At 42.2% G+C, this 20245-nt stretch overlaps 1 protein-coding gene across 1 annotated transcript; it reads left to right on the forward strand.

The window, feature by feature from the left end:
- The first annotated feature begins 253 nt into the window (after positions 1 to 253).
- CALR3 (calreticulin 3) lies at positions 254 to 19845 on the forward strand. Its single transcript, XM_073324578.2, has 9 exons — positions 254 to 441; positions 2598 to 2699; positions 8445 to 8648; positions 10131 to 10225; positions 13472 to 13681; positions 14674 to 14787; positions 14872 to 15015; positions 18513 to 18605; positions 19678 to 19845. Exons 1-9 carry the CDS (start codon positions 351 to 353, stop codon positions 19843 to 19845), a joined length of 1221 nt encoding a protein of 406 aa, XP_073180679.1. The 5' UTR covers positions 254 to 350.
- Positions 19846 to 20245: the final 400 nt, after the last annotated feature.

Below are 20245 nucleotides of genomic sequence, written 5' to 3' on the forward strand. Positions count from 1 at the left end.
CGCCGGGGTGCAGCTCAGCGCAGACTACCAGTCCCGGCACACATTACGGCCGGAAGTGGGCGGGCCGGACCGGCAGGTGGTGCCGGACAGTCCGCGCTCCTTCATGGCTCTAAACCAATCAGAGCCCTCTCCACCAGGAGGCGCGAGAATACGAATCAAACAGCGCCAAACTGGCGCGAGGGCAAGGACCAATCAACTGTGACTTCGGCCTGAGGCGCGAGGGAGGTCGGGCGGGCGGGCGAGCACCGGCAGATTAGCTGGCGACGGCGTTTGGTTCGGTTACTGTGGTTCCCGGGCTGCTCGGGCGAAGACGGCTTCCCTGCGGGGGGGAAAGCGGGATCGGCCGAGAAATGGGGCCCTTGGGCCTCGCCCTGCTCTTCTGGGCAGCGCTGAGCGCTGCCCACGCCGTCGTGTATTTCCGGGAGCAGTTTATGGATGGAGGTGACCCAGGAGGGAGTCCGGTGGAGATCGGCGAGAGGATGGGGCGAGCCTGGGGGAGTTCTCTGAGGAAAGGGGAGTGTGTCCAAGAGGTTGGGTTGATAGGTGGCGATGAACCTGGGTGGGGTAGGGGCAGTGGGAAAGTGCCCATTGACGCCCCCATCTCACTGTGGTATGCGAGTCCTGAGGGGAAAGGGAATTTCCGAGAGCGATTAAGGGTGGGGTTGCCAACTTTCTAATCACACAAAACTGAACACCTTTGCCCTGCCTCACCTCTGAGGCCCCACCCTCCACCTCACTCCATTCCCCCTGTCCATCACCCACTCTCCCCTATCCTCACTCACTTTCACTGGGCTGGGGCTGGTGTGGGAGGGAGTGAGGGCTCCGGTGTGGGGCTAGAAATGAGGGGTTAGGTGTGCGTGAGGGGGCTTCAGACTGGGGCAGGGGGTTGGGGTGCAGGAGAGGATGAGGGCTCTGGCTGGGGGTGTAGACTCTGGTGTGGAGCCAGGGATTAGGGGGGCAGGAGGGGTCTCTGGGCTGGGGCCAAGGGGTTTGGTGTGTGGGAGTGGGCTCAGGGCTGGGCTTGGGGAGGGGGTTCCAATCTGGGCCAGGGGTGGGGTGGGGGTTTGGGCTCCAGCCACACAGTGCTTACCTCAGGTGCCTCCCAGTCGGCGGAGTAGTGGGGCTAAGGCAGGCTCCCTGCCTGCCCTGGCTCTGCGCTGCCCCCAGAAGCGGATGGCATGTCTGATTCCTAGGCATGGGGCAAGTGGGAGGCTCTGCATGGTGTGTGCTGCCCGTGCCTGTAGGTGCCACCCCTGCAGCTTCCATTGGCCGGGATTCCCAGCCAATGGGAGGTGGGGAGCCAGTACACAGGGTGGGGGCAGTGCACGGAGCTTCCCTGATCGCCCCCATAAGTGCTGACTTCTATTCCATCTCTGCCCCGGCCCAACCTCTTCCCTGCCTCCTCTCCTGAGCGCGCCATGTTTGCGCTCCTCCCCCCTCCCTCCCAGAGCTTGCTACAGCTGTTTGGCCGCAGCAAGCTTTGGGATGTAGGTGGAGGAGCAGGGATGCAGCACGCTCAGGGGAGGATGCAGAGCACCCACTAATTTTTCCCTGTGGGTGCTCCAGCCCCAGAGCACCCACAGAGTCAGCGCCTATGATCGCCCCTTCACCTAAGGGCCGCAGGGACATGCCGGCCACTTCCGGGAACTCTGTGGAGCCAGGGCAGGCAGGGAGCCTGCCTTAGCCCCGCTGCACTGCTGACTGGACTTTTAGCGGCCTGGTCAGCAGTGCTGACCAGAGCTGCCAGGGTCCCTTTTTGACCAGGCATTCCGCTCAAAAACTGGACACCTGCCAACCCTAATTAAAGGGTTGAGGAATTTCTAAGGCCATGAGAGTTGGGGGTGCAATTCCTGCTGGGTGAACGGAGAATCCCAGGTTGGGGAGAAGTTTTTAGAAAGGAGTGATCCCTAGGGAATATGGGAAGAGTCTGGGACTCAGAGAGGTCCTGAATAAATAGGTAACTTAGTTCAGCCCTTCTCAGCACACTGAGTCTGAAGCGGTTATTGTACAGGATGTACTGGCTGCAGATTAGAGGCAGCAAACTTGTGTTCCACACCACCCTATTAAGCAGCCTCCTGTCTTGAATACACCTCATCGTGTTCTGCTTTGTTCAGTTCAGATCCACTTCACTGGAAGACCAGATCTGTCACTTCTGGCCCTTTGAGAAGTTGCTGAAGACACTTTTATCCCTTGATAGTTGGGGCCTATCAAGATTTGCCCCCACTTTTTTTGCTTTAGAAATTTCACTCAATTCTTTATAAGTAGTTTCACCTTTCTTCCCCTGAAATAAATGCTTTAAAAAAAAGTTAGTGTGAACAGTCCATTACTCTTCTGCCACGAGTGCAGGGGACTGGATTAGATGACCACCTGAGGTCCCTTCCAGGCCTATAATTCTGATTCATTTACTCTATAACAAAAGGTAATAATGAGTAACGGAACAGATTTCATTTTCAAACTTCTGAGGAGTTTTTGTATATAAAAGTATGTTTCAAAAAGTTTTAAAATTTGAGAGACCTTGTCTGTGTCGTTTTAATTTATTTAGTGGCCTAAATGTTTCTATTGGTATCAGATTACTAATATTTAATATCATTTAACAGTTAAATGGCAAGACAGATGGATAAATTCTCAATATAAATCCAATTATGGGAAATTTAGACTAACAGCTGGAAAGTTTTATGGAGATGCAGTCAGAGATAAAGGTTTGTGCATTTCATTTAAAATGTGTTATTAGGACTGCATACGTTGTTAATAATTGACATGTTGTTCTTGAAATCTTGTCCTCCCTTGGCTTCCATGACTGTCTTCTCCTGGTTCTCTTCCTACCTCTCTAATCTCTTTATTCATTGTGTCCTTCAGATGATTCTCCTCATTCACCTTCCAACTTTATGCGGGGTTTCCAGAGGGCTCTGCCCTTGGTCTCCTTCACTTCTCCCTCTACACCTGATCTTTGAGTAATCTTATCTGCAAACATAAATTCAACTCCATCTGGTGACTCTCAGATCTACTTCTCTACTCCATCTTTATCTCCTGTACAAACTAAAATCTCAATCTGTTTCTCTGACATTTCCTTGTTGATGTCTAGATATCAGATCAAGCTCAACATGGCTAAAGCAAAGCTCCTAATCTTTCATCCATGCCATTCCTTCTATCTCCTTTCTTGATCACTGTGGATGGTGACAATATCCTGTCTGTCACTCACTCGGGCCCCTAGCCTGGAGATCATCTTCTGTATGGATGTCTCTGTAGGTCTTCACATCCAAGCTAAATCTTACTGATTTTTTTCTGCATAATATAGCTAAGATACATCCACACAGCTAAAACTCTTGTCTAAGCTCTCATCTTGCGTCTTGATTACTGCAATTTCCTTAACAAATGCAGTGTTGCCCTGCTCATCTCCATTCAGAAAGCTGCAATAAAGATAATGTTATTTACCCCATTGTTTTGATCATGTCAACCCTCCACTGGCTCCCCATCTCAGTCACATCAAATATAAGTTGCTTATTTTAACTTTTCAGGCCCTGCATATTCTGTATCAGCTCTACCTATCATCTCATTCACTATCAAGCTGTTGACTCTCACTTCTGATTGGCCCATGATGGCAACCTTCATCACCAACTTGTTAAATTTTTAAATAAGCACATTGGGGTTTTATCCCATGCTCCCCCTCACGCTTGAGAAGTACTTGTATAAACATCTGCAAAGCCACCTCATTATCCACTTTAAAAACCCTCCTCAAAACTCTCCTTTGCTGTGATCAAATCATAGAATATCAGGGTTGGAAGGGACCCCAGAAGGTCATCTAGTCCAACTCCCTGCTCGAAGCAGGACCAATTCCCAGTTAAATCATCCCAGCCAGGGCTTTTTCAAGCCTGACCTTAAAAACCTCTAAGGAAAGATATTCTACCACCTCCCTAGGTAACGCATTCCAGTGTTTCACCACCCTCATAGTGAAAAAGTTTTTCCTAATATCCAATCTAAACCTCCCCCACTGCAACTTGAGACCATTACTCCTCGTTCTGTCATCTGCTACCATTGAGAACAGTCTAGAGCCATCCTCTTTGGAACCCCCTTTCAGGTAGTTGAAAGCAGCTATCAAATCCCCCCTCATTCTTCTCTTCTGCAGACTAAACAATCCCAGCTCCCTCAGCCTCTCCTCATAAGTCATGTGTTCTAGACCCCTAATCATTTTTGTTGCCCTTCGCTGGACTCTCTCCAATTTATCCACATCCTTCTTGTAGTGTGGGGCCCAAAACTGGACACAGTACTCCAGATGAGGCCTCACCAATGTCGAATAGAGGGGGACGATCACGTCCCTCGATCTGCTCGCTATGCCCCTACTTATACATCCCAAAATGCCATTGGCCTTCTTGGCAACAAGGGCACACTGCTGACTCATATCCAGCTTCTCATCCACTGTCACCCCTAGGTCCTTTTCCGCAGAACTGCTGCCTAGCCATTCGGCCCCTAATCTGTAGCGGTGCATTGGATTCTTCCGTCCTAAGTGCAGGACCCTGCACTTATCCTTATTGAACCTCATCAGATTTCTTTTGGCCCAATCCTCCAATTTGTCTAGGTCCTTCTGTATCCTATCCCTCCCCTCCAGCGTATCTACCACTCCTCCCAGTTTAGTATCATCCGCAAATTTGCTAAGAGTGCAATCTACACCATCCTCCAGATCATTTATGAAGATATTGAACAAAACCGGCCCCAGGACCGACCCTTGGGGCACTCCACTTGATACCGGCTGCCAACTAGACATGGAGCCATTGATCACTACCCGTTGAGCCCGACAATCTAGCCAGCTTTCTACCCACCTTATAGTGCATTCATCCAGCCCATACTTCCTTAACTTGCTGACAAGAATACTGTGGGAGACCGTGTCAAAAGCTTTGCTAAAGTCAAGAAACAATACATCCACTGCTTTCCCTTCATCCACAGAACCAGTAATCTCATCATAAAAGGCGATTAGATTAGTCAGGCATGACCTTCCCTTGGTGAATCCATGCTGGCTGTTCCTGATCACTTTCCTCTCATGCAAGTGCTTCAGGATTGATTCTTTGAGGACCTGCTCCATGATTTTTCCAGGGACTGAGGTGAGGCTGACTGGCCTGTAGTTCCCAGGATCCTCCTTCTTCCCTTTTTTAAAGATTGGCACTACATTAGCCTTTTTCCAGTCATCCGGGACTTCCCCCGTTCGCCACGAGTTTTCAAAGATAATGGCCAATGGCTCTGCAATCATAGCCGCCAATTCCTTCAGCACTCTCGGATGCAACTCGTCCAGCCCCATGGACTTGTGCACGTCCAGCTTTTCTAAATAGTCCCTAACCACCTCTATCTCCACAGAGGGCTGGCCATCTCTTCCCCATTTTGTGATGCCCAGCGCAGCAGTCTGGGAGCTGACCTTGTTAGTGAAGACAGAGGCAAAAAAAGCATTGAGTACATTAGCTTTTTCCACATCCTCTGTCACTAGGTTGCCTCCCTCATTCAGTAAGGGGCCCACACTTTCCTTGGCTTTCTTCTTGTTGCCAGCATACCTGAAGAAACCCTTCTTGTTACTCTTGACATCTCTTGCTAGCTGCAGCTCCAGGTGCGATTTGGCCCTCCTGATATCATTCCTACATGCCCGAGCAATATTTTTATACTCTTCCCTGGTCATATGTCCAACCTTCCACTTCTTGTAAGCTTCTTTTTTATGTTTAAGATCCGCTAGGATTTCACCATTAAGCCAAGCTGGTCGCCTGCCATATTTACTATTCTTTCGACTCATTGGGATGGTTTGTCCCTGTAACCTCAACAGGGATTCCTTGAAATACAGCCAGCTCTCCTGGACTCCTTTCCCCTTCATATTAGTCCCCCAGGGGATCCTGGCCATCCGTTCCCTGAAGGAGTCGAAGTCTGCTTTCCTGAAGTCCAGGGTCCGTATCCTGCTGCTTACCTTTCTTCCCTGCGTCAGGATCCTGAACTCAACCCAGTGATGCCTACAAAAAACTTGACAATGGTTAGGCTGCTGGTGTGCTGATACCACTGCCTATCATGCTGACGAATATTGTCTCCTTGTATTCCTCTGTTTGTGGCCATCTGTTGTCTCTCCTCTTAGATTTAGATTGTAAGCTTTTTGGGGCATGGACCATCTTTTTTGCTCTGTGTTTATATAGCACCTAGCACAATGGGGTCCTGGTCCATGACTAGGGTATGTAGGTCTTCTGGTAATATAAATATATAAAAATAAGTAATATAAACCCACGTGCATTCTCAGCACATTTAGAGAGCTCATAAATAAAACTGAGGAGTTGCATATAAGCCATTATAAGGCTTACGTGAAATCCATAAAGTGCTTACATACTAGAATGACAGAAACATCTAAGATAGGTACCATAGAAGGAAAACATAAGAATGGCCATACTGGATCAGAACAAGGGTCCACCTAGCCCAGTATCATGTTTTCTGACCGTGGACGGTGCCAGATGCTTCAGAGGGAATGAACAGGACAATTTATTGAATGATCCATCCTCTGTCTGGCACTCACAGGTTTAGGAACACCTAGGGTGACCAGATAGCCAGTGTAAAAAAAAATCAGGACAGGAGGTGGGGCGGGTAATAGGCGCCTATATTTAAAAAAAAAAAAGCAACCCCCCAAAATTGGGACATCTGGTCACCCTAGGAACACCAAAATATGGTGGTGTATCCCTGATCATCTTGGCTAATTGCCATTAATGTACCTATCTTCCATGAATTTACCTAATTCTTTTTTGAACCCAGTTATAGTTTTGGCCTTCACAACATCCACGGACATTGAGTTCCACAGGTTGACTCTGCATTGTGTGAAGCAGTACTTCCTTGTTTGTTTTAAACCTGTTGCCTATTAATTTAATAGGGTGACCCCTGGTTCTTGTGTTATGGGAAGGAGTAAACACTTCCTTATTCACTTTTTCCATACCATTTGTGACTTTATAGACCTCTATCACATCCCTCCTTTGTCATCTCTTTTCTAAGATAAACAGTCCCAGTCTTTTTTAATCTCTCCTCATATGGAAGCTGTTCCATACCCCTAAGCATTTTTGTTGCTATTCTTTTACTTTTTCCAATTCAAATATCTTTTTTGAGATTGGGTGACCAAAACTGCACATACAGTATTCAAGGTGTAGGCATACCATGAATTTTTTTTAATATCTAGATTAGTGGTGTTAAGATATAAGATTGATATTTTCTATCTCTTTTCTAATGGTTCCTAATAGTCAGTTAGCTTTTTCGACGGCCGCTGCATGTTGAGCCGTTGTCAGCAAACAATCCACAATGACTCCATGATCTCTCTTTCTTCAGTGGTAACAGCTAATTTAGACCCCATCATTTTGTATGTACTGTACAGTTAGGATTATTTTTTTCTCCATGTGCATTACTTTCCATTTATCAACATTGAATTTCATCTGCCATTTTGTGGCCTAGTCAACCAGTTTTGTGAGATTCCTCTCTAATTCTTCACAGTCAGCTTTGGACCTAACTCTCGAGTCATTTTGTATCGTCTGCAAATTTTGCCACCTCACTGTTTGCCCCTTTCTCCAGATCACTTACGAATACATTGAACAGCAGTGGTCCCAGTTCAGATCCCTGGGGGGGACCCTGCTATTTACCACTTTTCAATGAGAGAACCTTCCCTCTTATCTCATGACTACTTAATTTGCTTTTTCCACTGAATGCATCTGATGAAGTGAGCTGTAGCTCACGAAAGCTTATGCTCAAATAAATTTGTTAGTCTCTAAGGTGCCACAAGTCCTCCTTTTCTTTTTTTAGTTTGCTTAAGAGCCTTTGGTGAGGGAGGGACCTTGTCAATGGCTTTCTGAAAGTCCAAGTACACTATGTCCACTGGATCACCCTTCTCCCCCCCATTTGTTTACCCCCCTCAAAGATTTTCTCATGTTTATGGATCACTTATGATACAAATTAAAAACATGTTTTGCTGTTTGGTTTTTTTTACACAAATTATTAATTCACATATATTAAGTGCTAACTGTTTTTTGTGATTTCATTTAAAACTGTCTGGTTAGGTCATTTTTTTGCATGTGATGTTTTGTCAATGTTTAAAATTGGCTGATTTTAGTACGTCTAGCATTAGTTTGGCGAGGAATATGATAAGGCTAAATTCTACTGTTGATTACACTGTTGTAAAGCCAAAGTAAGTTTAGTGCCACAGAATTACTCCAAATGTATAACAGTGTAAATGACAGGAGGACTTGTTCCCTACTTTCAATTTAAATGAAGAAAGCTGAATCCATGAGTTTTTTGCAAACATCCAGTTGATAGTTTTTTTTAAATCAATGTTAATTTATTTGCCTTAAGAGAGGTCCTGCATTCTTATTCTAATGTAATTAAAACTTATTTTATTAATAGCAGATGAAAACAAAACATAAGTATTGTGTTACCATATGCAAATATTAATGTCTTTATAGGTCTGCAAACTAGTGAAAATTCTAAATTTTATGCCATTTCATCACGATTTAAACCGTTTAGCAATAAAGGAAGATCTCTGGTCATTCAGTACACAGTAAAACATGAGCAGAAGATAGATTGTGGTGGTGGATATGTTAAGATCTTTTCTTCAAACTTGGATCAGAAAAATATGAGTGGAGATTCACAGTATTACATTATGTTTGGTGAGTTTAGTTACATGTGCATTGCTAAAATATTGTCACAATAGCTGCACAGTTCTTCAAAGACAGATCTAGAACTGGTACAGCAAAAGATTTAATACAAGACTTCCCTAATAAGATTAAAATCCTGTGACTGGTCAGCAATTCAGCACCTCTGTGGTTCAGATATTTTTAAGCATAAATTGTCAAAATACAAATTGAAATTAGAAATGATTTAACATTCTTAACTGATTAAGGGACACAAATGAGTGTTTTTAGAATTAAACCAAATGTCCAGTAAGATTATTTCATCATAGGGCTTTTGGTAATCCCAATGATGGTCCAAAATTTGCCCTCATGTGACAGGGTGGGATTCACCCCTGCGGCACCTCCTGCTGGTTGTCCAGGGAATTAGCGTTTCCAGCCTCCGGAGTGCCCTCTGCAGGTTGGTGTCCCACTTGCCACTAGGCCCCAAGTCCCTCCCAGACCCCGGTGCCCCTTCCACACCGGGATGCTGCCCCCTGGCAGTACCTCCACAGATCTGGGTCCCCCCCCCAGGGAATCCCCACTCTCTATCCCCACCTCACCTCAGTCTTTGCTACTGTCAGTCACCATCTAGCCCCTGCTCCCTGGGGCAGACTGCAGTATACTTGCCACTCATCATCGGCAAGGAGGGTCTAGAGCTGCTGCTTCGGCCTACCCTTGGGCTGCCCTCTGAAACCCCAGTACCCTTTTCCTAAGCCTTCATCAAGGCCTGCAGCCTGGGGGTTTCTCGGGCCAGAGCTCTCCAGTTCCTCTGGCATTTCCCTAGCCCTGCTCCACTTTAGGTACCCTGCTCAGCTCCCAGCAGTCAGGCCCTTCCCTCTCGACAGACAGACAGACTGTGGCCTCCTGGCCCACTGCCCTCTTATAAAGGCCGGCTGGTCCCTGATTGGGGCATGGCCATAGCTGTGGCTGTTTCCCCAATCAGCTGAGGGTTGCTGCTTTCCCTAGCAGCAGCCAGCTTACAGCCTAAGCCCTCTCCCAGGGCTGATTTCAAGCCCTTCAGGGCAGGAGCGGGTGTCCATCCCGCTACACCTCATATATTCACATGTAACTCCCATTAATTGGGAATTGGACTTGTGTATCTCAGAGTAAGCTTTAGTCCAAAGACTTATCAGATGAATAGCCAGTCTGTCACACAGATAGTTCTATAAATATGTATTATGATATAGGCCATGGGTAACTGCGGTTGGTAGTGGATTTCTATATGATTTTTTGCCTGTATTAGGACTGCAGGAGAATCAAACCCTAAAACAGTGTTTGGTTAGTAAAATCAGAATATAATTTTGAGGCAGGTCTAGAGATTGGAAGAGAAGCAATGCAAGCAAAAATGGGAATCCATCCAGCGGCATGTGGAATTGAGGGCTGTCTACTGGCATTAAAAAAAAAAAAAAAAAGACATGAGATAAGCAAACTGTGTATGTATAAAGAAGTTAAGAATAGACAGTATGAAATTTTTTGTAGGACCAGATATTTGTGGATCTGAAACAAAGAAAGTCCATGTTATTTTAAATTATAAGAGTAAACCTTATCCAATGAAGAAACGAATCCGATGCAAGGTAAATGCTAGAATATAAAAGTTTGTTGAAATTCCTGAAATTAGTTATGTTAAAATTCACCTAATAGCTGCATTTAGATAACTTTAAAGAGGCACTCTCACTAAATAATAATTTAAAGATCTGTCATATTAAACACATTATGGAGGCACTAGTTACAACTCAGTAGTTAAGTTTCAGAGTAACAGCCGTGTTAGTCTGTATTCGCAAAAAGAAAAGGAGTACTTGTGGCACCTTAGAGACTAACCAATTAATTTGAGCATAAGCTTTCGTGAGCTACAGCTGTAGCTCACGAAAGCTTATGCTCAAATTAATTGGTTAGTCTCTAAGGTGCCACAGGTACTCCTTTAGTTAAGTTTGAGTTCCATTTTGCATTTAAAGCAGGGCTTCAACCTCATTCTTGTGTTTGAAAAATACAGCATATGCTCCTCCAAGCTTACATCACTTATATCAGTGGGTCTCAACCAGGTGTGCTGTCATGAATATAAAGGGAAGGGTAAACACCTTTAAAATCCCTCCTGGCCAGAGGAAAAACCCTTTAGCCTGTAAAGGGTTAAGAAGCTAGGATAACCTCGCTGGCACCTGACCACAATGACCAATGAGGAGACAAGATCCATTCAAAAGCTGGAAGGGGAGAGAAACAAAGGCTCTCTCTGTCTGTGTGATGCTTTTGCTGGTTCAGAACAGGAATGGAGTCTTAGAACTTAGCAAGTAATCTAGCGAGATATGCGTTAGATTCTGTTTTCTTTAAATGACTGAGAAAATAAGCTGTGCTGAATGGAATGTAGATTCCTGTTCTCTCTAACGCATATCTCGCTAGATTACTTACTAAGTTCTAAGACTCCATTCCTGTTCTGAACCTGCAAAAGCATCACACAGACGGAGAGAGCCTTTGTTTCTTCCCCCTTCCAGCTTTTGAAAGGATCTTGTCTCCTCATTGGTCATTTTGGTCAGGTGCCAGCGAGGTTACCCTAGCTTCTTAACCCTTTACAGGCGAAAGGGTTTTTCCTCTGGCCAGGAGGGATTTTAAAGGTGTTTACCCTTCCCTTTATATTTATGACAGGTGCACTTACCCCTGGGAGTACACAGAGGTCTTCCAAGGGGTACACCAACTCATCTAGATCAATGTTTCGCAACCTGGGGGATTGTGACCCCCCTCCCCAGCAGGGTCATAGGATGGGGCTTAGGGGGGTTGCAAGTGCAGGGCTGGCATTAGGGGGTGGCAAGCAGGGCAATGCCACAGGCAGCCCTGCAAAGCTAAATTATATTCTTCAACCCAAGCTCCAGCGGAGGCTGAAGCATGTATTTTAGCTTCGCAGGGCCCCCTGTAGCTTTTAAGTGAGGTGAAACTTGGGGTATGCAGGACAAATCAGACTCCTGAAAGGGGTACAGTAGTCTGGAAAGATTGAGAACCACTGACTTTTATATTGGGAGGGAAAAAAAAATCTAAAGTCTTAAAAAAATTAATTTAATCTAATTTTGGACTACAAACATTAAAATGATTTACTCTTGTTGTATGGTTATCACATGGCATCACTACAGGGCAGACTTCAGGTTGCTTTAGAACCTTATATTGTGCATTTCTTAGTTTAACGTTTGAATTTCTAAGTGTAACCTTAACTGAATTTCCTGGATTTGTAATGCTTTCTTTTGGTATAGTTACAACATCCCTGTAATGTTTTTCACCCTTAACTTACTGATAAGAGCTAAGGTTGAAAGTACATCTTTGTTTTTGTCTGGGATATAAATTAGTAAAAAGAAAAGGAGTACTTGTGGCACCTTAGAGACTAACCAATTTATTTGAGCATGAGCTTTTGTGAGCTACAGCTCACTTCATCGAATGCATACCGTGGAAATTGGAATTCATTTGCAAATTGGATACTATTAATTTAGGCTTAAATAGAGACTGGGAGTGGCTAAGTCATTATGCAAGGTAGCCTATTTCCCCTTGTTTTTTCCTACCCCCTCCCCCCCCCCCCCCCAGACGTTCTGGTTATACTTGGATTTAAACTTGGAGAGTGGTCAGTTTGGATGAGCTATTGCCAGCAGGAGAGTGAGTTTGTGTGTGTGTGTCCCGGGAAGGGGGGGGGGGGTGAGAGAACCTGGATTTGTGCAGGAAATGGCCCACCTTGATTATAATGCACATTGTGAAGAGAGTTGTCACTTTGGATGGGCTATTACCAGCAGGAGAGTGAATTGGGGGGGGGGGGGGGGGCGGAGGGTGAGAAAACCTGGATTTGTGCTGGAAATGGTCCAACTTGATGATCACTTTAGATAAGCTATTACCAGCAGGACAGTGGGGTGGGAGGAGGTATTGTTTCATATTCTCTGTGTGTATATAATATCTTCTGCAATTTCCACGGTATGCATCCGATGAAGTGAACTGTAGCTCACGAAAGCTCATGCTCAAATAAATTGGCTAGTCTCTAAGGTGCCACAAGTACTCCTTTTCCTTTTGCGAATACAGACTAACACGGCTGTTACTCTGAAACCTGTCATAAATTAGTAAGGTATTTTTGGATTGTGGTTGTTTTATATACCCTTTCCATCACTATCCACCTTATGCTCTCTATATTATAACTCTTCCTATGGCCAAGCCGGGATAGACAGTGCTTACTTTGGACTCCATCAATGCTGCTCTGACTGCCACACAGAAGAGTAAGTCAGTAACAGTTCAAAGCTTTCCCTCCTGCCCCTTCATGCCATTTAGTTTAGAGTCAAGACAGAGACTTTCACAAAGGGGAAAAAGTTCAGATGTTTCACATTTAAAATGTAGACTCAGTTACCTTTTTCTCTTGCTGCTTTTTCAAAATGATCAGACATATTTGACTTAAACTTTTTTATCTTGCATAATCCTGCAAACAACTCTTAATGCCAAATTTATGACGACAGGCATTTCAAAGGCAAGATTTAAGATGCCATTCACAAAGTGTTATGTCTTTACTGCAAGTCTAAGCATGAGAAAATGGCTAAAAAGGGAGAAAGCTGTTATTCAAACATATATATGTTCAAAAATAGCAGAGGAAACATACAAGATTGCTGGCAAAGTAGATTGCTTTTTGTATAAATAACTTTTCATGTTTAGCCAGTATAAAAGTCCTTGCGAATTTTTTTTGTTTGAGCCTGTTTATAATGGATTTTCTGCAGTAGTGTGATTCTGATGCAAAACTGGTTCTAAAACCTACATGTTTTAGTGATACTTCTAAATGGCTCAGAAAACAGTTAACTTCCTTTCTTTAAAATTTATAGGTTGATGGATTCACTCATTTGTATACACTGATTTTAAGACCAGATCAGACTTATGAAGTAAAAATTGATAATGAAATACTTGAATCCGGCACCTTAGAAGATGATTGGGATTTCTTGCCACCAAGGAAAATAAATGATCCTACAGCAAAGAAACCCAAGGATTGGGATGATGTACCCCAAATTGCTGATCCCAATGATGTCAAGCCTGAGGTGGTTTCTTTTTCCTGAATATTCCTCTGTCCTGCATTTTTGAGGAAGCACATAAATGTCAGAAATATCTAATTATTTCATTATAATTGAACACAGATTTGTTACTATTATTCATATCATCAGGTAGAGCTACTTCCAGTACACAGTGAAATTGAACCTGGAGAAACTTCTCTGGGCCAAGGTGTTCTCTGTGCATAGCAGCTGCATGTCATGAAAATACGATTATTTAACTCAGAAGTGCTTTGCAAGGACCCTAAATTTGGAGATACCCAGCTCCACTGCTGCACATCTCTGTACCAAAGTTGGCCTGTTATCAAGGCTAACAGAAAGTGCCCCATCCATTCCTTAGATATATACACTATATTAGTAACTGAAATTTTCTTGTCATTTGAAAAATTACATGACAAGATGATGAGGGTTGCTTATATGAGGAGAGGATCAGATTGCCTTTAATGTGTTTTGGATTAGACCTACAGTGAGTTGCCTTATCATGTTAATTACAGCCCCAAACAATTAACCCTCTGTTAGCCTGCTTATATGAGCAATCTTCATAGGTTCTGATTGGGTAAACATGCATAATGAGGTTAGGATTTAATCAAAAGCCCCTTCCAGCAAGCCCAACTTCTGACAATTCAGGACACAAATGACCAGGACAAGAGATTGAATCCAAATCTCTGATTTGGCATTGCCTAACACTACACTAGGCCACCCCAAGCTTTAACAATAAATCAAGGTTCTAAATATAAATTTTAATATTCATTTTCTAGTTTTCCCTTTTTGTCCAGATTATGCAAAGAGCACCTTGATACATACTGAATTGGTCAGTATGTGAGGGTTTCCTTTTCCTGAAAAGATCTGTTTATTAAAATTATATGATAAAAAAAATCTTTCACAGCTGAATTGGTTGGGGAACCAATATGGCATCTTGCCTCATGGTACGAATATAAAGCCCAGATAATTTTACTTCCTTTATCCTCTGGATATTTTTAAAGGATTGGGATGAACCTGAATACATTCTGGATACTACTGCTGAGAAACCTGAAGATTGGGATAATGCAACAAATGGAGAATGGCAACCTCCTCTGATCAAGAATCCATTATACAGAGTATAAATCATTCTATTTATGCATAACATGTTCCAGTTGACTATTCTTTTGGTGATAATATTCAGAACATGTGGTTTGTTACAGGGTGAATGGAAACCAAGGAAGATTGATAACCCAAATTATAAAGGAGTTTGGCCCTGTCCACAGATTGAAAACCCAAACTACTCACCAGACTTCAATATCTATAGCTATGAAAACATTAGCATCATTGGACTAGACCTTTGGCAGGTGAGTTGTTTTTAATTATTACAGAAACTGGAAATGAAAGAGCTTCCTATCCTTAACTATGCAACAGTATGTTCTGCCCTTGCATATACACATCATCTAGTGAGTTGGGAGTTAGATCATGCCTATATTTTCAACATGCCCTCATTTCAATAGGTATTTTTAGCCATTTGTTTAAATCATAATTATCTCCAGATGTACTAACAAATGAGGGACATAAACTGTTCTTCTCAATTTATAATTTTATAAACACTTATGAAGTATGTGTTTACACATTCACCAAGCAAAAGTTTTATTAAGCTTTTTGTATTAAAACTAATTTTGAGGATTTATAACTTGGTTTTAGCCTGGGAGCATAGTTGGTCACAAATATCTTTTAAACCTATAGATAGTGGTAAAAGAAATCAGAATATTTTTGTTAAAAACAGTTCAATATTTTATTCAAGAGCTCCATTCTTTTAAATACAACAGGGGTGGCCAAACTTACTGACCCTCTGAGCTGCATACGATAATCTTCAGAAGTTCGAGAATCGGATGTGTTTACCAGGACTCGGGGCTTCTGCCCTGCAGTGGGGTGGTGGGCCTAAGGGCTTTAGCCCTTTGGGGAGTGGGGTCTTAAGCCCTGGCAGGCATCTCCCACAGGGCTGAAGCCCTGAGACGCCCCTCCCCATTGGGAAGAAGCTCCTAGCCCCACCACCCCACAGCAAGACAGACGCCCTGAGGGCCCTTCCGCCCCACCCTGTCTGGTAGGGGGAGAGGAAGGGGTAGATCTCCGCAAGCTGCACTTTAACTGTAAAAGAGCCACATAGGTCTCGCAAACTGCAGTTCAGCCACCCCTGAAATATAATTTCCATTGGAATTCCTACTGATCACTGAGCCCCTTGCCTTACACAATCCAAAGTACTTGTTCTGATTTTCTGGGTGTTTTTTTCACCTCTATCAAAGTGATAGTTTGCTATCAGTTCATGACATTGCTTAAAAACATTTTTGTCTGAGTTAACTTTAAGCATTCTGTTTCTCAGCTGTTTATTCACTTCATTTAATTTTTATACAAGTATAATACCAGATCTACAAGTTATTTTAAACTGATTAAGAGAAAGACAGAGTGGAAGCATTTTAACATAATTGAGTTTGTTTATTTATATAGCTATACTATGTATTTCAGTGACTGCACCGTCTCAGCCAAGTCATTTTTGTATATGAGAACTTTTTCTAAGTAGATTGTCTGATTTAAAAAAAAATTGATTGAATATAGTACCTTTTTTATACAGATGTCAAGGCAGAAACAATATATAGGCTTTTTTTGTTTACTATATTCATTTAAAAAAAGTTAATGTAAACAGTGCAGGGAGAAGAGAAGGATAAACAACAAAGATAGGTGAGGTGTATAAATTATTGCCCTGATTTTCAGAGGTATTAAGCAACCTCAATTCCTGCTGAACACAGTAGAAGCTGCATGTGCTCTATTTGCAATGTACATTTGAAAATTAGGATATTCATATACAAAAGATTTGAGAAGCAAAGTCTAGAGGGGGAGGGCAGGAGCAAGGAGGACCTCTTCTACATAGACGGTATAATTAATCCACTTTAACAACTATGCTTGAACATGGCTTAAGCTATTGTGGACAAGTCAAGTAATAGAATTAGGGCTGTCAATCACAGTTAACTCATGCAATTAACTCAAATTAATCACAATTAATCACACTTATAACCTTAGAATACCAATTGAAATGTATTAAATATTTTTGAATGTTTTTCTACATTTTCAATATTATTTTCAATTACAACACAGAATACAAAGTGCACAGTGCTCACTTTATATTTTTCATTACAAATATATGCACTGTAAAAATGATAATCAAAATGAACTATTTTGCAATTCACCTCATACAAGTACTGAAGTGCAATCTCTTTATCATGAAAGTGTAACTTACAAATGCAGATTTTTTTTGGTTACATAACTGCACTCAAAAACAAAACAGTGTAAAACTTTAGATCCTACAAGTCCACTCAGTTCTACTTCTTATTCTGTCAATCACTAAGACAGACAAGTTTGTTTACATTGATGTGAGATACTGCTGCCAGCTTCTTATTTACCATGTCACCTGAAAGTGAGAACAGGCATTCGCATGGCACTTTTGTAGCTGGCATTGCAAGGTATTTACATGCCAGATATGCTAAACATTCGTATGCTCCTTCATGCTTCAGCCACCATTCCAGAGGACGTGCTGATGATGTTTGTTTTAAAAAAAATGGATAAATTAAATTTGTGACTGTACTCCTTGGGGGAGGAATTGTATGTCTCCTGCTCTGTTTTACCCACATCCTGGATATATTTCATGTTATAGCAGCCTTGGATGATGACGCAGCACATGATCACTTTAAAAACACTTTCACAGCAGATTTGACAAAATGCAATGAAGGTATCAATGTGAGATTTCTAAAAATAGCTACAGTACTTGACCCAAGGCTTAAGAATCTGAAGTGCAGTCCAAAATCTGAGAGGGACGAGGTGTGGCGTATGCTTTTAGAAGTCTTAAAAGAGAACACTCTGATGGGGAAACTACAGAACCCAAACCACCAAAAAAGAAAATGAACCTTCTGCTGGTGGTATCTGACTTGATGAAAATGAACATGCGTCAGTCTGCACTACTTTGGATCGTTATCAAGCAGAACCCATCATCAGCATGGAAGCATGTCCTCTGGAAAGGTGGTTGAAGCATGAAGGGACATATGAATCTTTAGCAGATCTGGCACGTAAATATCTTGCAACGCCAGCTACAACAGTGCCATGTGAACGCCTGTTCTCACTTTCAGGTGACATAAACAAGAAGCAAGCAGTATTATGTCCTGCAAATTGTAACCAACCTTGTTTGTCTGAATGATTGGCTGATCAAGAAGTAGGACTGAATGGACTTGTAGGCTCTAAAGTTTTACATTGTGTTACTTTTTAATGCAGTTTTTTTGTACATAATTCTACATTTGTAAGTTCAACTTTCATGATAAAGAGATTGCACTACAGTACTTGTATGAGGTAAATTAATTTTTTGGTTTTTTACAGTACAAATATTTGTAATAAAAAAATTAAGTGAGCACTATACACTTTGTATTCTGTGTTGTAATTGAAATTAATATATTTGAAAATGTAGTAAACATCCAAAAATATTTAAAATAAATGGTATTCTATTGTTGTTTAATCGCGACTAATCACGCTGTTAATCTTGATTGATTTTTTTTAATCGCTTGCCAGCTCTAAATAGAATTGCTGTCTAAACCAACAAATTTTGTTTAAACAAGTGAAGACAAGGTTTTGGATTCTGTAACAAGGGTGAATTCCTTAGCAAATTCTGCAGCGACTTTGAGGAATACATGGGGGGCCCTGAGTACAGGAAAATATTCAGTAATATCATCCTGATTAAGTAACAACCAATAAAAAGGAATGAAATTAAAATTATGAATAGGGAACATAAATAAAAATGTGATTTTGTTTTCCATTGCAGGTGAGAGCTGGAACAATTTTTGATAACTTCTTGATCACAGATGATGAACAATATGCAGAAGACTTTGGAGACGACACCTGGGGTGAAACAAAGGTAATGGATGAGCTGTTCCTCCCACCCAGGCCCCTTTTTGCAGGTAAAAGGGCTGGAATAGTACAAAGGGGTCCTAAAAATCTCTGTATCTAGTCAAGGCAAGGATTCCCCTGCTGCAGACACTGTGGAAGACAGCCATAAGGGTGCCTCCTGTGGACCCCCTCAAAAGCCCTGGTGAAGTGAATATGCTGGGGAAAGGGTCACAGAGCACATAGTGCTGCAGATAATCAAGACAGCATTGCTGCAATAAAGTAACACCAATAGTTTGTTGCTAGGAGCCTCTCTGGCCCTTGGAGCAGCCTAGGGTCAAGAGACCACAAAGGTTGCTTAAAGCCCCAAGGAACTTACTTGGATATTTTTTTTTAGAATAGTGCCAGGCATGTAATCTATGATTCAATAATTACAAAATAATAATTAGATTATTCATGTAAACTCCTGCAATCCCATTGACTTTTATAGGGTTGTACTGAGGTCAGATTTTATCCCTAAGTTATTAATAATTTAAGGTTTGTTATTTCTGGAATAAATGTCCAGATTCTGCCACCTCCCGTGGCCAGTGCATCCTTACATCAGCCTCCCTATGGCTGCAAATGGATTGCTCTGCAGCCTAGAAAAGCCATAATGCTGAACACTACAGTCACTCCTCCACACATTTATTCCTGCTTCCAGCATGCCCGCTATGGTGGCAGCATAGAGCATGTCAGCCCTATGCAACTTCTGCCCTGGGGACAGTTTTCCCTCTGGCTGTTGAAGCCCCTGTTGCTGCTGGAGGGCTGTATAGGGGCCAGGGACAGAATCTGACCCCCTGTATTCTTGTAGCAGATCTTCCATTTTAAGACGTCAACCAATAGTTCAACAACCATTTGCTGCTAAAGTATAATCTATGTGCGTAGTTTGGAAAGATGATTCTGTAAGTAAGTTTAGATGCCAATTCTAAATAAAGGCCCTTGCAATTCCTCTATTGGCAAACTCCCTCCTATTGACTTCAGTGTAAATTCAGTACACAGAGAGCTGGCAGAACTGGACCCAAAATGATATTTACTGTGAACTGACCTTTTCATTATTTCTTCAGGACCCTGAAAAGAAAATGAACATAAAACAGACTGAAGAAGAAAAGAAAAGGGAAAGGGCAAAAGAAGAAAAGCGTTTTAAGGAAAGGTTTAACAAGAAGGTAGAAAAGCCAAAAGAATCTGGAAAGGATAAATCAAACAGGATAACTCTGAAGAAGGAGGAGCTTTAATTCTTATTTTAAAAGACTTCAAAGAAATATTTAAAGTTTGGCTTTTCTCTAATTTGTTGTATAGAGGTTCAGATGTTTTCTTAATAACTAACTGAAAATATTTAAAACTTCCTCTAATAAAACTTTGCTAGAACTATTCATTTTTATGAGATTTAAATATATATATTTTAGCACAGGAAGACATTAAGAAAACATGTTTTCTGTAAATAGAACATGGAATTGAAATAATTCAATAAAAAAACCTTACTAAAATATATTAAATTACATATTTTGTATTTGAGTTAGGATTTGGTAAATTACCTCTAAAAGAAGGGCCATTATATTTCTCTTGATGCTGTTGGCATACAGTATGTTCCTCTGCAGTGAAAAGTCTTGTAACGAACCTCTTTGGAGCTAAACT

The sequence above is a fragment of the Lepidochelys kempii genome, chromosome 25 (genome assembly GCF_965140285.1).
Source record: "Lepidochelys kempii isolate rLepKem1 chromosome 25, rLepKem1.hap1, whole genome shotgun sequence".
NCBI classification, from domain to species: domain Eukaryota; kingdom Metazoa; phylum Chordata; order Testudines; family Cheloniidae; genus Lepidochelys; species Lepidochelys kempii.

Excerpts from the sequence above, each read along its gene's own strand:
- CALR3 (XM_073324578.2), top strand. The coding sequence starts at position 351 with ATGGGGCCCTTGGGCCTCGCCCTGCTCTTCTGGGCAGCGCTGAGCGCT. Across the intron at positions 2,700-8,444 it reads AGATGCAGTCAGAGATAAAG|GTCTGCAAACTAGTGAAAAT; the intron begins GTTTGTGCATTT and ends ATGTCTTTATAG. Across the intron at positions 14,788-14,871 it reads TCAAGAATCCATTATACAGA|GGTGAATGGAAACCAAGGAA; the intron begins GTATAAATCATT and ends GGTTTGTTACAG.